This window comes from Sinocyclocheilus anshuiensis, unplaced genomic scaffold (assembly GCF_001515605.1).
Source record: "Sinocyclocheilus anshuiensis isolate Anshui unplaced genomic scaffold, SAMN03320099.WGS_v1.1 scaffold188, whole genome shotgun sequence".
NCBI classification, from domain to species: Eukaryota; Metazoa; Chordata; class Actinopteri; order Cypriniformes; family Cyprinidae; genus Sinocyclocheilus; species Sinocyclocheilus anshuiensis.
In genome coordinates, this window is record NW_015555768.1 from 1,280,194 (window position 1) to 1,294,255 (window position 14,062).

The 14,062-nt window shown below is 34.3% G+C and overlaps 2 protein-coding genes across 3 annotated transcripts in view; both read left to right on the forward strand.

Annotated features, from left to right (window-relative positions):
* The first annotated feature begins 1,104 nt into the window (after positions 1-1,104).
* On the forward strand, positions 1,105-13,094 carry LOC107674336 (UDP-galactose translocator-like). Of its 2 annotated transcripts, none has more exons than XM_016468284.1 (5): positions 1,105-1,304; positions 4,453-4,635; positions 5,547-5,698; positions 6,167-6,861; positions 12,577-13,094. In XM_016468284.1, the coding sequence occupies exons 1-5, from the start codon at positions 1,220-1,222 to the stop codon at positions 12,608-12,610; spliced, it is 1,149 nt and encodes a 382-aa protein (XP_016323770.1). In that variant the 5' UTR covers positions 1,105-1,219; the 3' UTR covers positions 12,611-13,094. The 2 variants fall into 2 exon arrangements, with proteins under 2 accessions (XP_016323770.1, XP_016323769.1); XM_016468283.1 differs by lacking the exon at positions 12,577-13,094 and adding an exon at positions 7,218-7,790.
* A 620-nt stretch (positions 13,095-13,714) lies between these two features.
* LOC107674338 (B-cell receptor-associated protein 31-like) overlaps positions 13,715-14,062 on the forward strand; it is a 25,204-nt gene continuing 24,856 nt past the window's right edge. Inside the window, exon 1 of the mRNA XM_016468285.1 lies at positions 13,715-13,816. The gene's annotated coding sequence lies outside the window, so the exon portion shown is untranslated. The remainder of the gene's footprint in view (positions 13,817-14,062) is intronic.

Here is a 14,062-nt window from a genome sequence, read left to right on the forward strand (position 1 = left end):
TTAGACTATGCAGAAATGATTGCTTGCTTCTGCCATCTAGAGGTTCCTGAAGAGCAACACATCATACTTCTTGAGAGAGCGTTTCAATGGATTTTTGTAATATTTAATTTTTGTTGAGCAACACTTTAGCAATATTTTAGTTACCCGTTATCTAACCATAGTAATTGTCAGTGTTGGGGAGTAACTAGGTACATGTAACGGAATTACGTAATTTAATTACAAAATAAATGTAACTGTAATCTGTTACAGTTACTAAGAAAAAAATGTGTAATTAAATTACAGTTACTTATGAAAATGTTCACAATTAAAAAGAGGGTTACATCTGAACATTTTCACACGCACCCACACACAGATTTAACTGATTTCTTTCATAAAATGCACTGCCTGCTCTATGAGACACCAATGTTTCAGGAGTTTAGTACACAGAATACACATGTTTATTCGATAACTGTTTTATTTCCTATTTGGGTTTGTGTATATGCTTTATTTTTTTTAAGATTAACTGTTTTTTCCCCCCGAGGCATTGTTAGATGCCAGTGTTTCCTGGCATAGCTATGCAAAGATTTGATTTCAAAAACAGTGTCATAGCTATTAATCGGTTTCTTGTGATAATTGTAAATGTGCACTTAACCTCAGAACGATCTCAAAGTAAAAAGAGGTGCTAAAGTCTGATTCTGTGGCCGCTGTGCTTTCAAATTAAATGATTATAATCTTAATTCAAGTGAAGAAGGATTTTGAAAGTCTGAGAGGAATCAGTGTTTAGTACTAGGTACTGTAATGTTAACCCTGGCTGCTTTAAATGTTTCAAAATGATTATATCAGTTGAAAGCATTAGTTAGAAATGTAGAAAAGTAATTGAAAGTAATCAGTTACATTACTTTAACAAAGTAGCCTAAATTGAAATAGTTACACTACTTATTACATTTTAAATATGGACACACATATTATGTTTCCAAAGTAACCTTCCCAACGCTGGTAATTTTGTGGTAGGCCTACTTTTTAAAAAAAAGTTTACCATAACTTTTTTGGTAATGTTATTTGTTTGACCCGAGCCTGCAGGTGGCGCTAAAACGTTTCCATAATTCAGAACACAAGGAAGTGAAGAAGAAGAAGCGGACGTTAACAGGAAGTGCTTGTGTGTTTGGGGACGTCAACACTTTTCCTCGAGCACCTCTGATCGTTTCCAGAGAGTTTGTGGACAGATTGGGCTTCATGTTTGATGATGATAATGGCAGTAGCAGCAAGCAATGAGAGTCCTAACAGAAACACTGAAGATAAAACATCCGCCCGAAGACAGAATGAAGGTGAGAAACAGCAATTATTTAAACATCTTGACTGCTCAAGGACTCCATGATTTCAACGAATGCAACGAAGACGTCAACTCCCCCGTTAAAAATGTATCATGGTAGCCATAGTTACCACCCAAATTCCATAGTCACCTCTAATAAAGTCGTACTTTGATATTACCATGATTTTTGGACGTATATCACGGTAGTGTTTGACGGACAATGTAAATAACATGGTATATGAACATGGTACTATGGTATTGCCATAAGTTACCATCACTTACAAAAAGTACCATGGTATTCCTTATAGTATCCTAGAATAAAAAAACCATGGTTCACGAGAATGACAATCATTCAAGTATTCAGCGAAGTAAAATGCAAAGATTCTCATTTAAAGTTGGTCTCACATTAATTTATTATGATTATACAGTAACAACAATAACATCTGTAGTAATTTTTTTTTTTGTCGGAAACTATTATGTCATAGTGCCATAGATCTTATGCATATGTACTATAGCATTTTTTTTGAAGTGCTATGTAAATGGCATGAACTTGGCAGGCATTCAGTAATATAGTGTGTATAAAAGTACCATTTGTAAACCAGTTGTGGTTTACCACGGGACATTTTTTGTAAGATTAGTTGTGGTGTAGAGCCCCGATAATGTTTTATCACTTTTTTTCTTGTATATTTCTCTTTTTTTTAACCTATATATTTTTTATATATATTGTTTTTACTTCAAAAAACAAATTACCAAAAAAAAGAACTAACAATGGACATTTTTACAGCATTTATTAATCTAGTTTTTGTAATGGTTAGTTCTGTGTTAATGTAGATGTTCTCAAGATGTAAAAGTTAACCATTTTTGGTGAACGAATATGAATGAACAATAAATAATGCTATATTTATAAATCAACGATCTACATTAGTAAATGGAGGTCGACCGATAGTGGATTTTGCCGATACCGATAGCTAGGTTGGACCACACTGGCCGATACCGATTAATCATTCGATAGTTTTTCAAATGGATACGGAACGAAAACTAAAATAGTGCTTTACTATTGTTGTAAAGTGTTACCATTTAATTTCAACAGTCATGCTTAAAGATGGCCATCTTTACATATCTACACAAAGACTATAGCATTGAAATGACATACATATGGATATTGTATGTATACTCTCACACTTTATTTGCATTTATTTTAGAACACTTGATTATCTAATCAAAATAACAAAATATGTTAGTCACACTGGGCAAAAGCACAGCTCTGCGTCGCGTCTAGGACAACTCACACCGGACGCGTGTCACATTCAATTCAAGTGGCATCCAAAACAGTAATTTTAATCACCAAACCGGCAAAAGTTCAGGAATAAAGAATAAACAAAGTGGCGTAGATGAGTTTGAAGTTCGGTGTTTAAAAAAACAGAGCAAAACGGAAAGAGAAAATGTGATCTATATTATTGCTCTCTATATGAAGCAGACTTTATTAGAGCCATAGAAATACCACCGTTTCAATGAAAAATGCACAATACACAATCTTACAGCCTAGGGTGGTGTCATTATGTACATGAACAATGATTTGGGACAAATATAGCGTAATTTAATGGAAAACCGTGTGAATGGCAACATATCAGTTTGCTTTAAACCTGCAACTTCGCTGGATAACAAATGCATTAATGTGACCAGCTGGAAATAAACTAATGCATTTGCATTGCAGATGGTAACAATCGTGACATTAAACATTTGGGTTGGACTTGCATGTGTTTTGGTCACATTGTTTTAACCGCTTGAGGCAATGCTAATGTTCGCGTCCTCTCAGCCTTGAAAGCAAACTGCTGATCTTTCTCTACTAATTCAACATCTAGTTAGCAAATTAATTCCGTAGTAATAATATGAAAACATGCACTATAGTGTACTGTATACACACTGTTCGTTGTGTTTTAAAGGGTTAGTTCACCCAAAAATGAAAATTCTGTCATTAATTACTCACCCTCATGACATTTTTGGGTGAACTAACCCTTTAAATCCCCATCTGAATTGTCTCGCTCTGTGCAGTGCGCAGTGTCATGTGTCGAAACAAACAGCCAGAGGCGTCAGTGATTCCACATCTAGAGGCCGCTCTCGTACTGTCTAATGACAGCAGACCTTCTCAGACACTTCAGCAACAGAAGAAACCCAGAAAAACTATTGGAATGGATTTTGCCGATAGTTTCGGCAATCAACTATCGGTCCCGATTAATCAGCAAAACCGATAATCAATCGGTCAGCCTCTATTAGTAAATACTGTAAAAATGTTAATTGTTAGTTCATAACTAATGCATTAGCTAGTGTTAAAAGTTGTACCTGACTTTGCAGTGCTTTGTATGTGTAAAAATGCTCCAGAACTGCTGTTGTAGTGGATGTTATGCACCACAAGGGTTAATCGTGGCAGTGATTTTCTCATGTAAAGTGCTTTGAATTTCCCCAGTCAGTAAATAACCTGTGAAACGTTTTGTCCTGCCTATCTTGCAGACAGGAGCTCTTTTTACCTGTCAGATGGGTTTTGACGGTGTGGCAGAGGGTGTGTGACATTTTCTTATGTCTGTCTGCATTTATGACTTTCTTTATAGAAGAAAAGACATCAGCGCACTGAAAACCAGCAAAACAAGTTCTTAAGTTTCACAGATCCTGTTCATCATGTCTGTAGTGTCCACAGCCTCTCTCTAGTAACCTGAGCTTAAACAACTTTTTTGTTATATGTATTCTCCCTAATAATAATGTTTGCCTTTATTTATTTCTTTGATTTTGTTTTCTCACCCTTTAATATTGTGTAAGTCAGATAATGTTGTAGTTTTGGCTGTTTGGCAACTACTTTGCCGGCGAACTAATAAATGAACCGGTATTCAGTAATAAATGAACTAGGAAAGTGTTTAGTGAATGAATGAAGTGTCTGTATGTAAGCAGGGTGTTGCCACTGGGTTGAGCAAACATTCGCCCACTGTCGACATATGTAGGTGTGTCCTAACTGAAAATACAAATTAACATTGACTAGCCTCATTCAGAAAAGTGAAACGCTGACGTCAGTGTTCAGATCTGTTAATTCAGCCCTCCAGTTATTCCGGTTTCACACTGGCAGTGAAAAACCTAGGTTTGACTAAAAGTTGACTAAAAGATTATGTCTCTTGCAGTCAACAAGAAGTTGAAGTACATCAGTTTGGCGATTCTGGTGATCCAGAATGCATCGCTCATCCTCAGCATCCGTTACGTGCGAACGTTGCCAGGAGAACATTTCTACACCACATCAGCCGTGGTGATGGCAGAAGTTCTTAAAGTCCTCACCTGTCTGGTCATCATCCTGATACAGAAGAGAGGTGCGTTCACTGGAAACACACGGTGGCATGTTAAATTGCAGCTAGTGACATAATGTGTATTAGGTTCAAAGATTAATGTCTTATCTCACAGTTAATACTTTGTTATTTTTGAACAATGTATACATTTATTATGATTTAAAATGCATTTTAAAAGAAATGCCACCTTAATATTTTAATGGCATTCATATATTTTAAGTGTGGCTAAAGTGCCCAAACACTAATCTACATAGTTTGGGGTCAGTATGTTTTTTTTAATTTTTTTTTTAAGAAATTAATATTTTTATTAAATTGATCTAAAGTTATTTAAAATGTTACAAATGATTTCTATTTCAAATAAATGCTGTGAATGCTTTAATTTTCTATTCATCAGAAAATCCTGGAGAAAAAAGATGTATCATGGTTTCACAAAAATATTAAGCAGCAGAACTGTTTTCGACATTGATAATAATAAGAAATGTTTCTTGAGCATTAAATAATTTTATTAAAATAATTTCTGAAGGATCGCGTGACACTGAAGTCTGGAGTAATGATGCTGAAAATTCAGCTTTGCTTCACAGGAATAAATTACAATTTAAAATATATTCAAATAAAAAACATTTCTTATATTTAGAGGATTTTATTTTTGTTTAATTGTTGTAATATTTCACAATATTACAGTTTACTGAATTTTCAATCAAATAAATGCAGCCTTGATGAGATACAAAGATTATAAGATAAAAAAACTTTTTTTTTTTAAATCTATCGACCCTAAACTTTTGAATGGTGGTGTATGCAATAACAATACTACTACTACTACTACTAATAATAATAATTAATATATATTTTTTAAATGATTACGTTTATTATTAGTAGTAGTATTGCAGCAGTGTGTCTGATGATAATGTATCCTTTCTCATTTTTTCTGAAAACAGGTAATGTGAAGTCCTTTGTATCGTTGTTGTATGACTCTCTAGTCGTACAGTATTTGGACACACTGAAGTTAGCAGTTCCGTCACTCATCTACACTTTACAGAACAACCTGCAGTATGTGGCCATTTCTAATTTACCAGCAGCCACTTTCCAGGTAAGGCTGCTCCACAATTTGTTTATGCCCTTCCTTCCTCCTCTCTGCTGATTCACTCCTTTTCACTTTGAGAGTCTGCTTATAATATTTTAATCTATATTGTATGTAAATTTCAATGTAACGATATATAGTAACAAACTTTCATGTTTATCAAAATATATGTTTTACGAAAAAATTTTAATACACTAAAACATTTTAAACATTTCTGAGTGAATCAGAGTTTTGAATTATTTAATCGAAACAGAACCAGAACAGATTCATAGAAATTAATTGAACATACTATCGAACACCGTTTTTGCAATTGAAGTTTAAATCATAGATGCTATTAAATGTTTTAAAATGTTAAATATTTTTAGCGGCCAATGCTTATAGATAAATGAAAATACAGTTTAATGAGGTACACAAAATATTAATTAAATGGACATGTATTTTAAACAATATTTAACCAATTAGATTTGTTTTCTGTAGGTCACATATCAGCTGAAGATCTTGACCACAGCGTTGTTTTCAGTGCTCATGCTGCGCAAGAGTCTGTCTAAAATCCAGTGGATCTCTCTAGTGCTGCTGTTCGCCGGTGTAGCGATCGTCCAGGTGGAGCAGGAGGGTGGAAAACAGAAGGAGGCTGTGACCAGCGCCAACCAGAACTACTTCAAGGGCCTGGTGTCCGTGATAATTTCTTGCTTATCCTCCGGGTTTGCCGGCGTTTACTTCGAGAAGATCTTGAAGGGCAGCTCGGCCTCGGTGTGGATGAGAAACATCCAGCTCGGGATCTTCGGGACAGTTTTGGGTCTCCTCGGCATGTGGTGGAACGACGGCGCCGCCATTGCTGAGAAAGGCTTCCTGTTTGGCTACACGCCCATGGTGTGGGGCGTCATCTTCAACCAGGCCTTCGGCGGCCTCCTGGTAGCTGTTGTCGTAAAATACGCGGACAACATTCTCAAAGGCTTCGCCACCTCTTTTTCCATCATCGTGTCCACGATCACTTCCGTCTACCTCTTCGGCTTCCACGTGGACCTGATCTTCACGCTGGGCGCAGGATTGGTCATCGGAGCCGTCTACATGTACAGTCTCCCCAAACCGAACTCCAGCACTTCCAGCACCAGCACATCTTCATCTAGTCACAGCAAAGGAGGAGACTCGGAGCTGGATGCTTTCCTCCCAAAGTCAGTGCTGGTGAAATGAAATGAAATCTGTGTCCCCTTCCATTAATCGCTCTTTACCTCTCTTGGTGGAAGTCCTAACTCTCTCCTCTTACTTGTTTCTCTCTGCTGCTGTGGGTTTGGGTGCTTCTTAACCATCTGGTTTAGACTAGGTCGTTCTTGAACGTGGCTGTTGGCACCTAATTCTTTTGGAAAGCACAAGCCAGAGAGACGTAGATGTGGGTTTTGCTGTTTTCAGTGTTTCTTTTTTTAATACCAAAAACAAGCAGTGGCATTTTTCACCTTCGTAGGCATATCTCTCTCAAATGTCTTCACCTCCCTTCCCTGTTTGCCTTAAAAAAACAGCTTTTTCCTGTTAGACAGCTCAATCTTGGGGAAGAAGATGTGAACATAATTGCCAGGATAGTGCTGAGCAGAGGAACATTTTGGGCTGAATTGACTTGAAAACTAATGGGTGAATCTCACAAAACGTCTACTTCAAAATCAAGAATCAAGAGAAAAAAATCGAATCCTAATAAGTACCAATACAAATGTTTGCATTGTGAAATTTAAGCACATTTAACTCCCAAATTTGTATTAATGCAATGCAATACAAAAAAAATTATCCTGTCTGGATACAAAGTTTTTTTTTGTTTTTTTTTTGTTTTTTTTTAACAACACAAATTGAATTCAGTACAACATATACTACCATGATACATGAATACTTTTGAAATTGAAATAATATATATTTTTTACTTAAAAACAAGAAGAATTAAATTCAATACAACACCTACTACAAATAAAATACTAAAATGACAAATAAATTCTCTTACATTTAAATAAAATATAATTTTTTATATTTTATGGCATTAAGAATTTAGGAAAAGAATGTGCTTATTTGTGTTGAAAATAATGCAAAAAGTCACAATGCAAAAACCGTAATGGTCCACAAAACAGGCTTAATTTTCTTTGCACAAAAATTTAATTTTTTTTTTTTTTTTAATAATATGTATGAAATTTCAGTTTTTTTCTCTTTTAGATTTTGGTATAAAATTAATCCCAGACATTATTTAGACAGGTTTTGTGAGATTCACTCACAGCTACTTCTACATGCTACAAGTTCTTTGCCAAAATCATTGTTAACTGTGTTAATAGAGACAAAGAAAAATAATGGTTGAGAAAAGCTGGGTGAATGTCTGCTGTGTTTACAGGCAAAACATGGTAATACCTCATGGCAATACCTAAAGTTTGTAAAGTGGCAAAGAGCTTGATTCATGCATATCTGTAGCAGTAATGTGGCACTTTGTTGCCGGCGTGTTGAGTTTGGTCTCATTCTGAGTGATTTTGGACTCACATAATAGTAGAGGTGTCAGATAAAGGGATGCTTTTAAATCAGCTTGCAGGGACTTATAAGTTACATTCATCTCAAACATTTATCTCTGCCAGTCCTCCTTACCCATAATGCAATGTGTTAAGAGATGCCATCCTCACAAGTCTGAAAATGGCCACTAATTGACATTGAGCTCCATTAATATATTGAACTCAACTACAGAACTAGTTAAATATTTGACAAGCGGTCACTTAACACATTGTTTCCGTATGGAATTTTGCTTTACCACCCTTGTCTTTGGCATTTTCAGCTCGCAGCTCTTTTCTGTGTGGAAAATTGACTAACTTGGTCATTTTCTAACCAAATGGCACCTTAATGAAGGCTGTTTTCATTGTGTGTGCATATGCGTGTAAGGGGGACTAATTTTGCTTAACCAACAAATGGTTAATGCTGTGCCTTTCTCAATCAACTTGCGACTGAATGGGAACTATATATGTTAATATAGTTCTTACACTGTACATAATATCAAAATACTATATCTTCTTTTATGATGCAAAAAATGAATCAAGATTTGTGAATTTATCTTATGTTATGTATTGTACAAACAATTTTGTGCACATATTTGATACAAATATGCCAAAACTGTTCTCAGTAAATCCCCACACACCTCAAGAGCACGTCCTGATAAAAAAAAAATGAATGTTTTATTTTTTTGTATTTTTATTTATTTTATTATTTTTGCAGTAGTCAGTATGCTTACCAGAGCACATGTTGTATTTGGGGAGCAACAACAGGTGATGGATCATACGTTAGGGTTGGGGGGAAGTATATGGTTGTAGTTTGGTGAAGAGGTTTTGTTGCTTGTAATGGGTTTTATATGCATGTTACGATTCATGTAATATTAAAAGGACTGGGTTAAGTGCTGCTTGATTGCTGAATGATGAATTTAGTCAGTAGATTTGAATTCTTCACATTGTTTTAGGGTGAAGAACTGTGGCCCGCAGTGATTCAGTTTACTTTGGTTGTTTACATATGCACTAATAATTGGCTTTTAATTTTTTTAAAGTCAACATGAAATTACTCTATTTCATTTATTACATGATGCTGTGCGCATTTATTTTTTATTTTTTAATGTTTTATCTAAATGTAACAATTTGCCCATCCGCAAAAGTATATTAAAATAGGTAATGCAGAAATGTATTGGCTATTAATGTACTAATGTTATGACTATAAAATTCCCTTTTACGCTAGTGGCCAACAGTTTGGAATAATTAAGTTTTTTTTTTTTTTTAAGGCTGCATTTATTTGATTAAATTACAGTAAATAGTACAGTAATATTGTAAAATATTATTACAATTTAAAATATATTTTTTCTATTTTAATATATTTGAAAATGAAATGTATTGCTGTGATGCAAAACTAAATTTTCAGCATCATTACTTCAGTCTTCAGTGTCACATTCAGTGTCAAGAAACATTTCTTATTATTATCAATGTTGAAAACAGTTGTGCTGCTTAATATTTTTATGGAAACCGTGATACACTAGTACCATTCAAAATTTTGGGGCAAGTATCATAAAAAATAAATAATTATTTTATTTATTATTGTAGGGATGCATTAAATTGGTCAAAATGACAGTTGAGTTAATTAAGACATTTATAATTTTACAAATAAAAATGTATCAGTTTCCACAAAAATATTAAGCAGCAAAAACTGCTTTCAACATTGATAAGAACCATTACTGAGCACCAAAAATAACTGAAAATTCAGCTTTGCCATCACAGCAGTAAATTACATTCAAACATTCAAAAAAAAGCAGTACTTTAAATTTAATAATTGTTTACTATTACTGGTTTTACTGTATTTTTGATCAAATAAATGCAGTCTTGTTGAGCATAAGAGACTACTTAAAAAAAAAAAAAGTAAAATCTTAATTACTCCAAACTTTTGGCCTCCAATGCTGACTGAAGATCGAATCAATACCTTTGGTATACATGTTTATCATTTAACATGCTAAAAAGGTAAAAAAAAAAGTTCTAATTATCATTTCATGTTGATTTTAGTTCACAAATTGTAATGTTACTAGTTCGCTGCAGCTCTAAAGCTGATAGTCTAGATCTTAAATCCCATCGCTGAATTGTTTTCAGAGACTTTCAGAAACGAATGAGCCGAGAGTGGCCTCAGGCAGCTGAAGTGATTGTGTTTGTGGTAATATATATGTTATTGAGTGTGTGTGTGTGTGTATGTGTGTGTTTGGGTATGAGAGAATTTACCACAAGCCATTTTCTGACACAAAACACTTGTGCGTGATGCTGACCATCATGCAAATTTTCATATTTGTTCATGAGAGATTATTATGATGGTTGTATGTCAGAACATGGCCCTTTAAGATATATTATCATGAATATTAGGGTTACAAAAGATGGGAGCATTTTCAGTGAATCGCACTGAAACAAGTACAATGTGAACTGAAAACACTGTCTTTGTTTTCTTTTGGCTCATTGGTGATTAGATCTGATTTTAAATACTCGAGCTGAAAGTGATCGCATGTACAAAAATACAAAACATTGCACATGTCCAGTTGCGAATTCTGTTCAATTTTGTGTTCTGTGACAACTGTTAACACCTCCTATTGCAGAAAGACTGCTCAGATTTCATCATCACAGCTGATAAATCGAGGACGGCCTCTGTTAAGCCTTGTCTCTGGCACTATGATCTATATTGTAAATAGTCTGTGAAGAGTTGAAATACAGCCCCTGGTGGCTAATTTCTTATAGTGGCCTCTTTCTTGAGGCTGACAATAAACATCAAACAGAGAATAGAGTTGCTGTTTCTTATATGAGCCTCAGAAGTGAATCTTCCTTGTGTGTGCATGTGTGTATAACCCCAGTGTAGATAAAACATATCACATTTCACACCAAAATCAAAGCATAAATAAACAAGAAATGCAGTTTTGTATGAAGACTATTTTTAGAGCAATTAATGCAATAATTTAATTTCTCATATATTTTTTCATTGCTGTAAGAATGTAATACATCTGGATTTTTCACTGTGGTTTGAGTTTTTGTTGTAATTCCCATGTGTTCTTAGTGATTCTTTTTTTAAATAGTAATTTACACACGGTAATAGCATTATATATATATATTTTTAAATCAGCATACATTAAATGCAGTGATGCACAAATCCATGATTCAGAAATGTTAATAATTCATTTCAGTCATGATTTGCTGATTGAGCATTTTATACATCAAACTGCTTTTTTCTGTAACTGTAATTTCTTCACCTGTAAAAACACCTTAAATCAGTTTTACATCATGAAAAGCTGGATTTTCAGGGCAAATTCTGACATCAAAAATGCAACCAGAACAGGTTATCAGATGCGATTTTGCTCAAAACCTGCATGAGGGTACTAACCACAAACTGAACTCTTGTATCTTTTATATAAATAAACTGCATGGCCTAAAGTATGAGGAAAATTGAACACCACACTTACATGCTCGTTGAACTATTAATTCCATAAACATTGTAACTAATTAGGGAATTGATCCTCCATAAAAGCCTCTACCTTTTTGGGAAGGCCTTCAACTAAAGATGGAGCAAATATCATCTCCATGGACCTTGCATAAGTGACATTGTCATGTAGAAAAGAATACTATAAATGCTAATTTAAAGGAATAATTCACCCAAAAATTCACCCAACATTTGCTGAAGATTTACTCACCCTCAGGCCATCCAAGATGTAAATTAGTTTATTTCTTGATCAGAACGGATTTGGAGAAAATTAGCATTACATCACTTGCTCAGCAATGGATCCTCTGCAGTGAATGGGTGCCGTCAGAATGAGAGTCCAAAAAGCTGATAAAAAAATCACAAAAATCCACAAGTAATCCACACCACTCCAGTCCAACAATTAATGTCTTGTGAAGTGAAAAGATGCATGTTTGTAAGAAATTATTTGTGTTTTATGATGTTTTTATCAGCTGTTTAGACTCTCATTCTGATGGCACCCATTACTTATATTGACTTTTTTTGTGCCTGTTTATCATGAGTTTAGTTTAAATAGCTAAATCTGTTTATTACAAAGGTGTGTCCATACTTTCATTTATGGATACTTCTCACAAATTACCATTAAAATACAAGCAAAACTCAGATATACATTTCCCAATGAGCAATGTGAGATCGCTGCGTACATGTTTTACATAATTACCTCTGTGTGCATTGCATTGCAAGAATGCATTGACTTGTGTGTGTAAAAACAAGTATTGTGACAGACAGATACACATAATGTGAGCGAATCCACATGTGTGGAGAAATATATACCAGTACATTGCATATTCTTGCATTGCTTCTCTTTTGACTACGCAATTAATGTGTTGTTTCTCTCTCTCTCTCTCTTTTGTTACTTTTAGTCCCAAGGCTCCAGGAAAGAAGAAAGGAAATTGAAGAAACATGATAAATGAGAAAAGATGAAAAACACATTGTGCCTACAGGTCTTACACTCCTGCCCTATTTCCAAAGGAAAAGATGAGGGTTATATTTCAAGTGCCTTATTATGCTCACAATATTAAACTCTGTTATGAAAGATGGTACTTCTAAACTAAACTGTGCTGACGTACTTTATGGTACCTCATATTTATGCTGATGCCTCATTGTTGTGCATTTGATATTGTGATTGACTAGTTATAATACTAATGTAAACAGATTTTGTGTTTTGAATGCTGGAACTGGGAAAATGAATGAAAATCCTCATCATACTTGGAATTCAAAAGGTGCTGCCTTATAATGAAATCATTTATAGGCATTCTTAGTATAGTATTGCTTTTTTACTAAAGTGTTTTGCCATATTGTGTGTTCATTAATGCTTTTTGTAGTGCCTTATACATTTCATCTGTTTTATGCGTGAGAGTATCACATATACATATAAAAGTCAAGCAAACGTTATTTTCTTCAAAGTGCACTTTCAGATTTAAACTAATTTATATTATATATATATATGAAAAAAAACTGCATTTCTGACCTAAACACATTGTGTAAGTGTAGTTACTGTGTTCTTTTTGTATGAGTTTTGTTTTATTATATCTGTATTTTTATTGTCTGAGCAGTGAAATGTGAAAAGCAGTGGGCTCTTGAACATATAATTGCCTTATGTCACTATTCAAGAGAGCATATCTAAAACTAAATGTTTAATCATGGCAGAAGATAAATAATTATTGTATTTATGTATGGAATAAACATTGTTTTGAATGTGATTTGCAATGTGATATGTCATAATAATAGCGGGGTTTAACCCCAAAATCTCTGGTGTTCAATTTTCTACACAATTCACATGATATGGGCTTTGCATCTGACACGATTTTCTCAAATTAATGGAAAATAAGAGGAACTACTGAAAAAAAAAAACGTTTATTTATTTATTTTTAACTTTTATTTATTTTTTACGCTATTAATATATATTTTGTCATTTAATTTGATTAAACAGAGACTTTTATGCTAGCATTTCCCGGTTTTGACGCGGGAAGTTGTCACGTGTAGAATGAGTTGGCACACAAGCCGGAAGTAGATTAGTGTGGGTTGGGATCAGGGTGCAGCAAGAGTTTTGACATTCCTGCAGGCCTTTCTGTGAATATTTCTGCTTTTACGTCAAATTCTGTAAGTTCTAATGCAATTATTTAATTATTTACACCTTAGTCATAATCAGCGCTCTTATGAATGCGGTTAATTGTATGTGTACCTCAAATAATGCGAATTTACACATGTTGTGCTGCTCTGACAGAGACATGTTTATGTATGTGTGTTTGTTTACATTATGTATTCCCATTATTCATACGTGTGTGTGTGTGTGTGTGTGTGTGTGTGTGTGTGTGTGTGTGTGTGTGTGTGTGTGTGTGTGTGTGT

Coding starts and splice junctions, on each gene's coding strand:
- LOC107674336 (XM_016468283.1), top strand. CDS start 1,220: ATGATGATAATGGCAGTAGCAGCAAGCAATGAGAGTCCTAACAGAAAC. Junction 4,636..5,546: donor CATCCTGATACAGAAGAGAG/GTGCGTTCACTG, acceptor TTCTGAAAACAG/GTAATGTGAAGTCCTTTGTA. Junction 5,699..6,166: donor TACCAGCAGCCACTTTCCAG/GTAAGGCTGCTC, acceptor TGTTTTCTGTAG/GTCACATATCAGCTGAAGAT.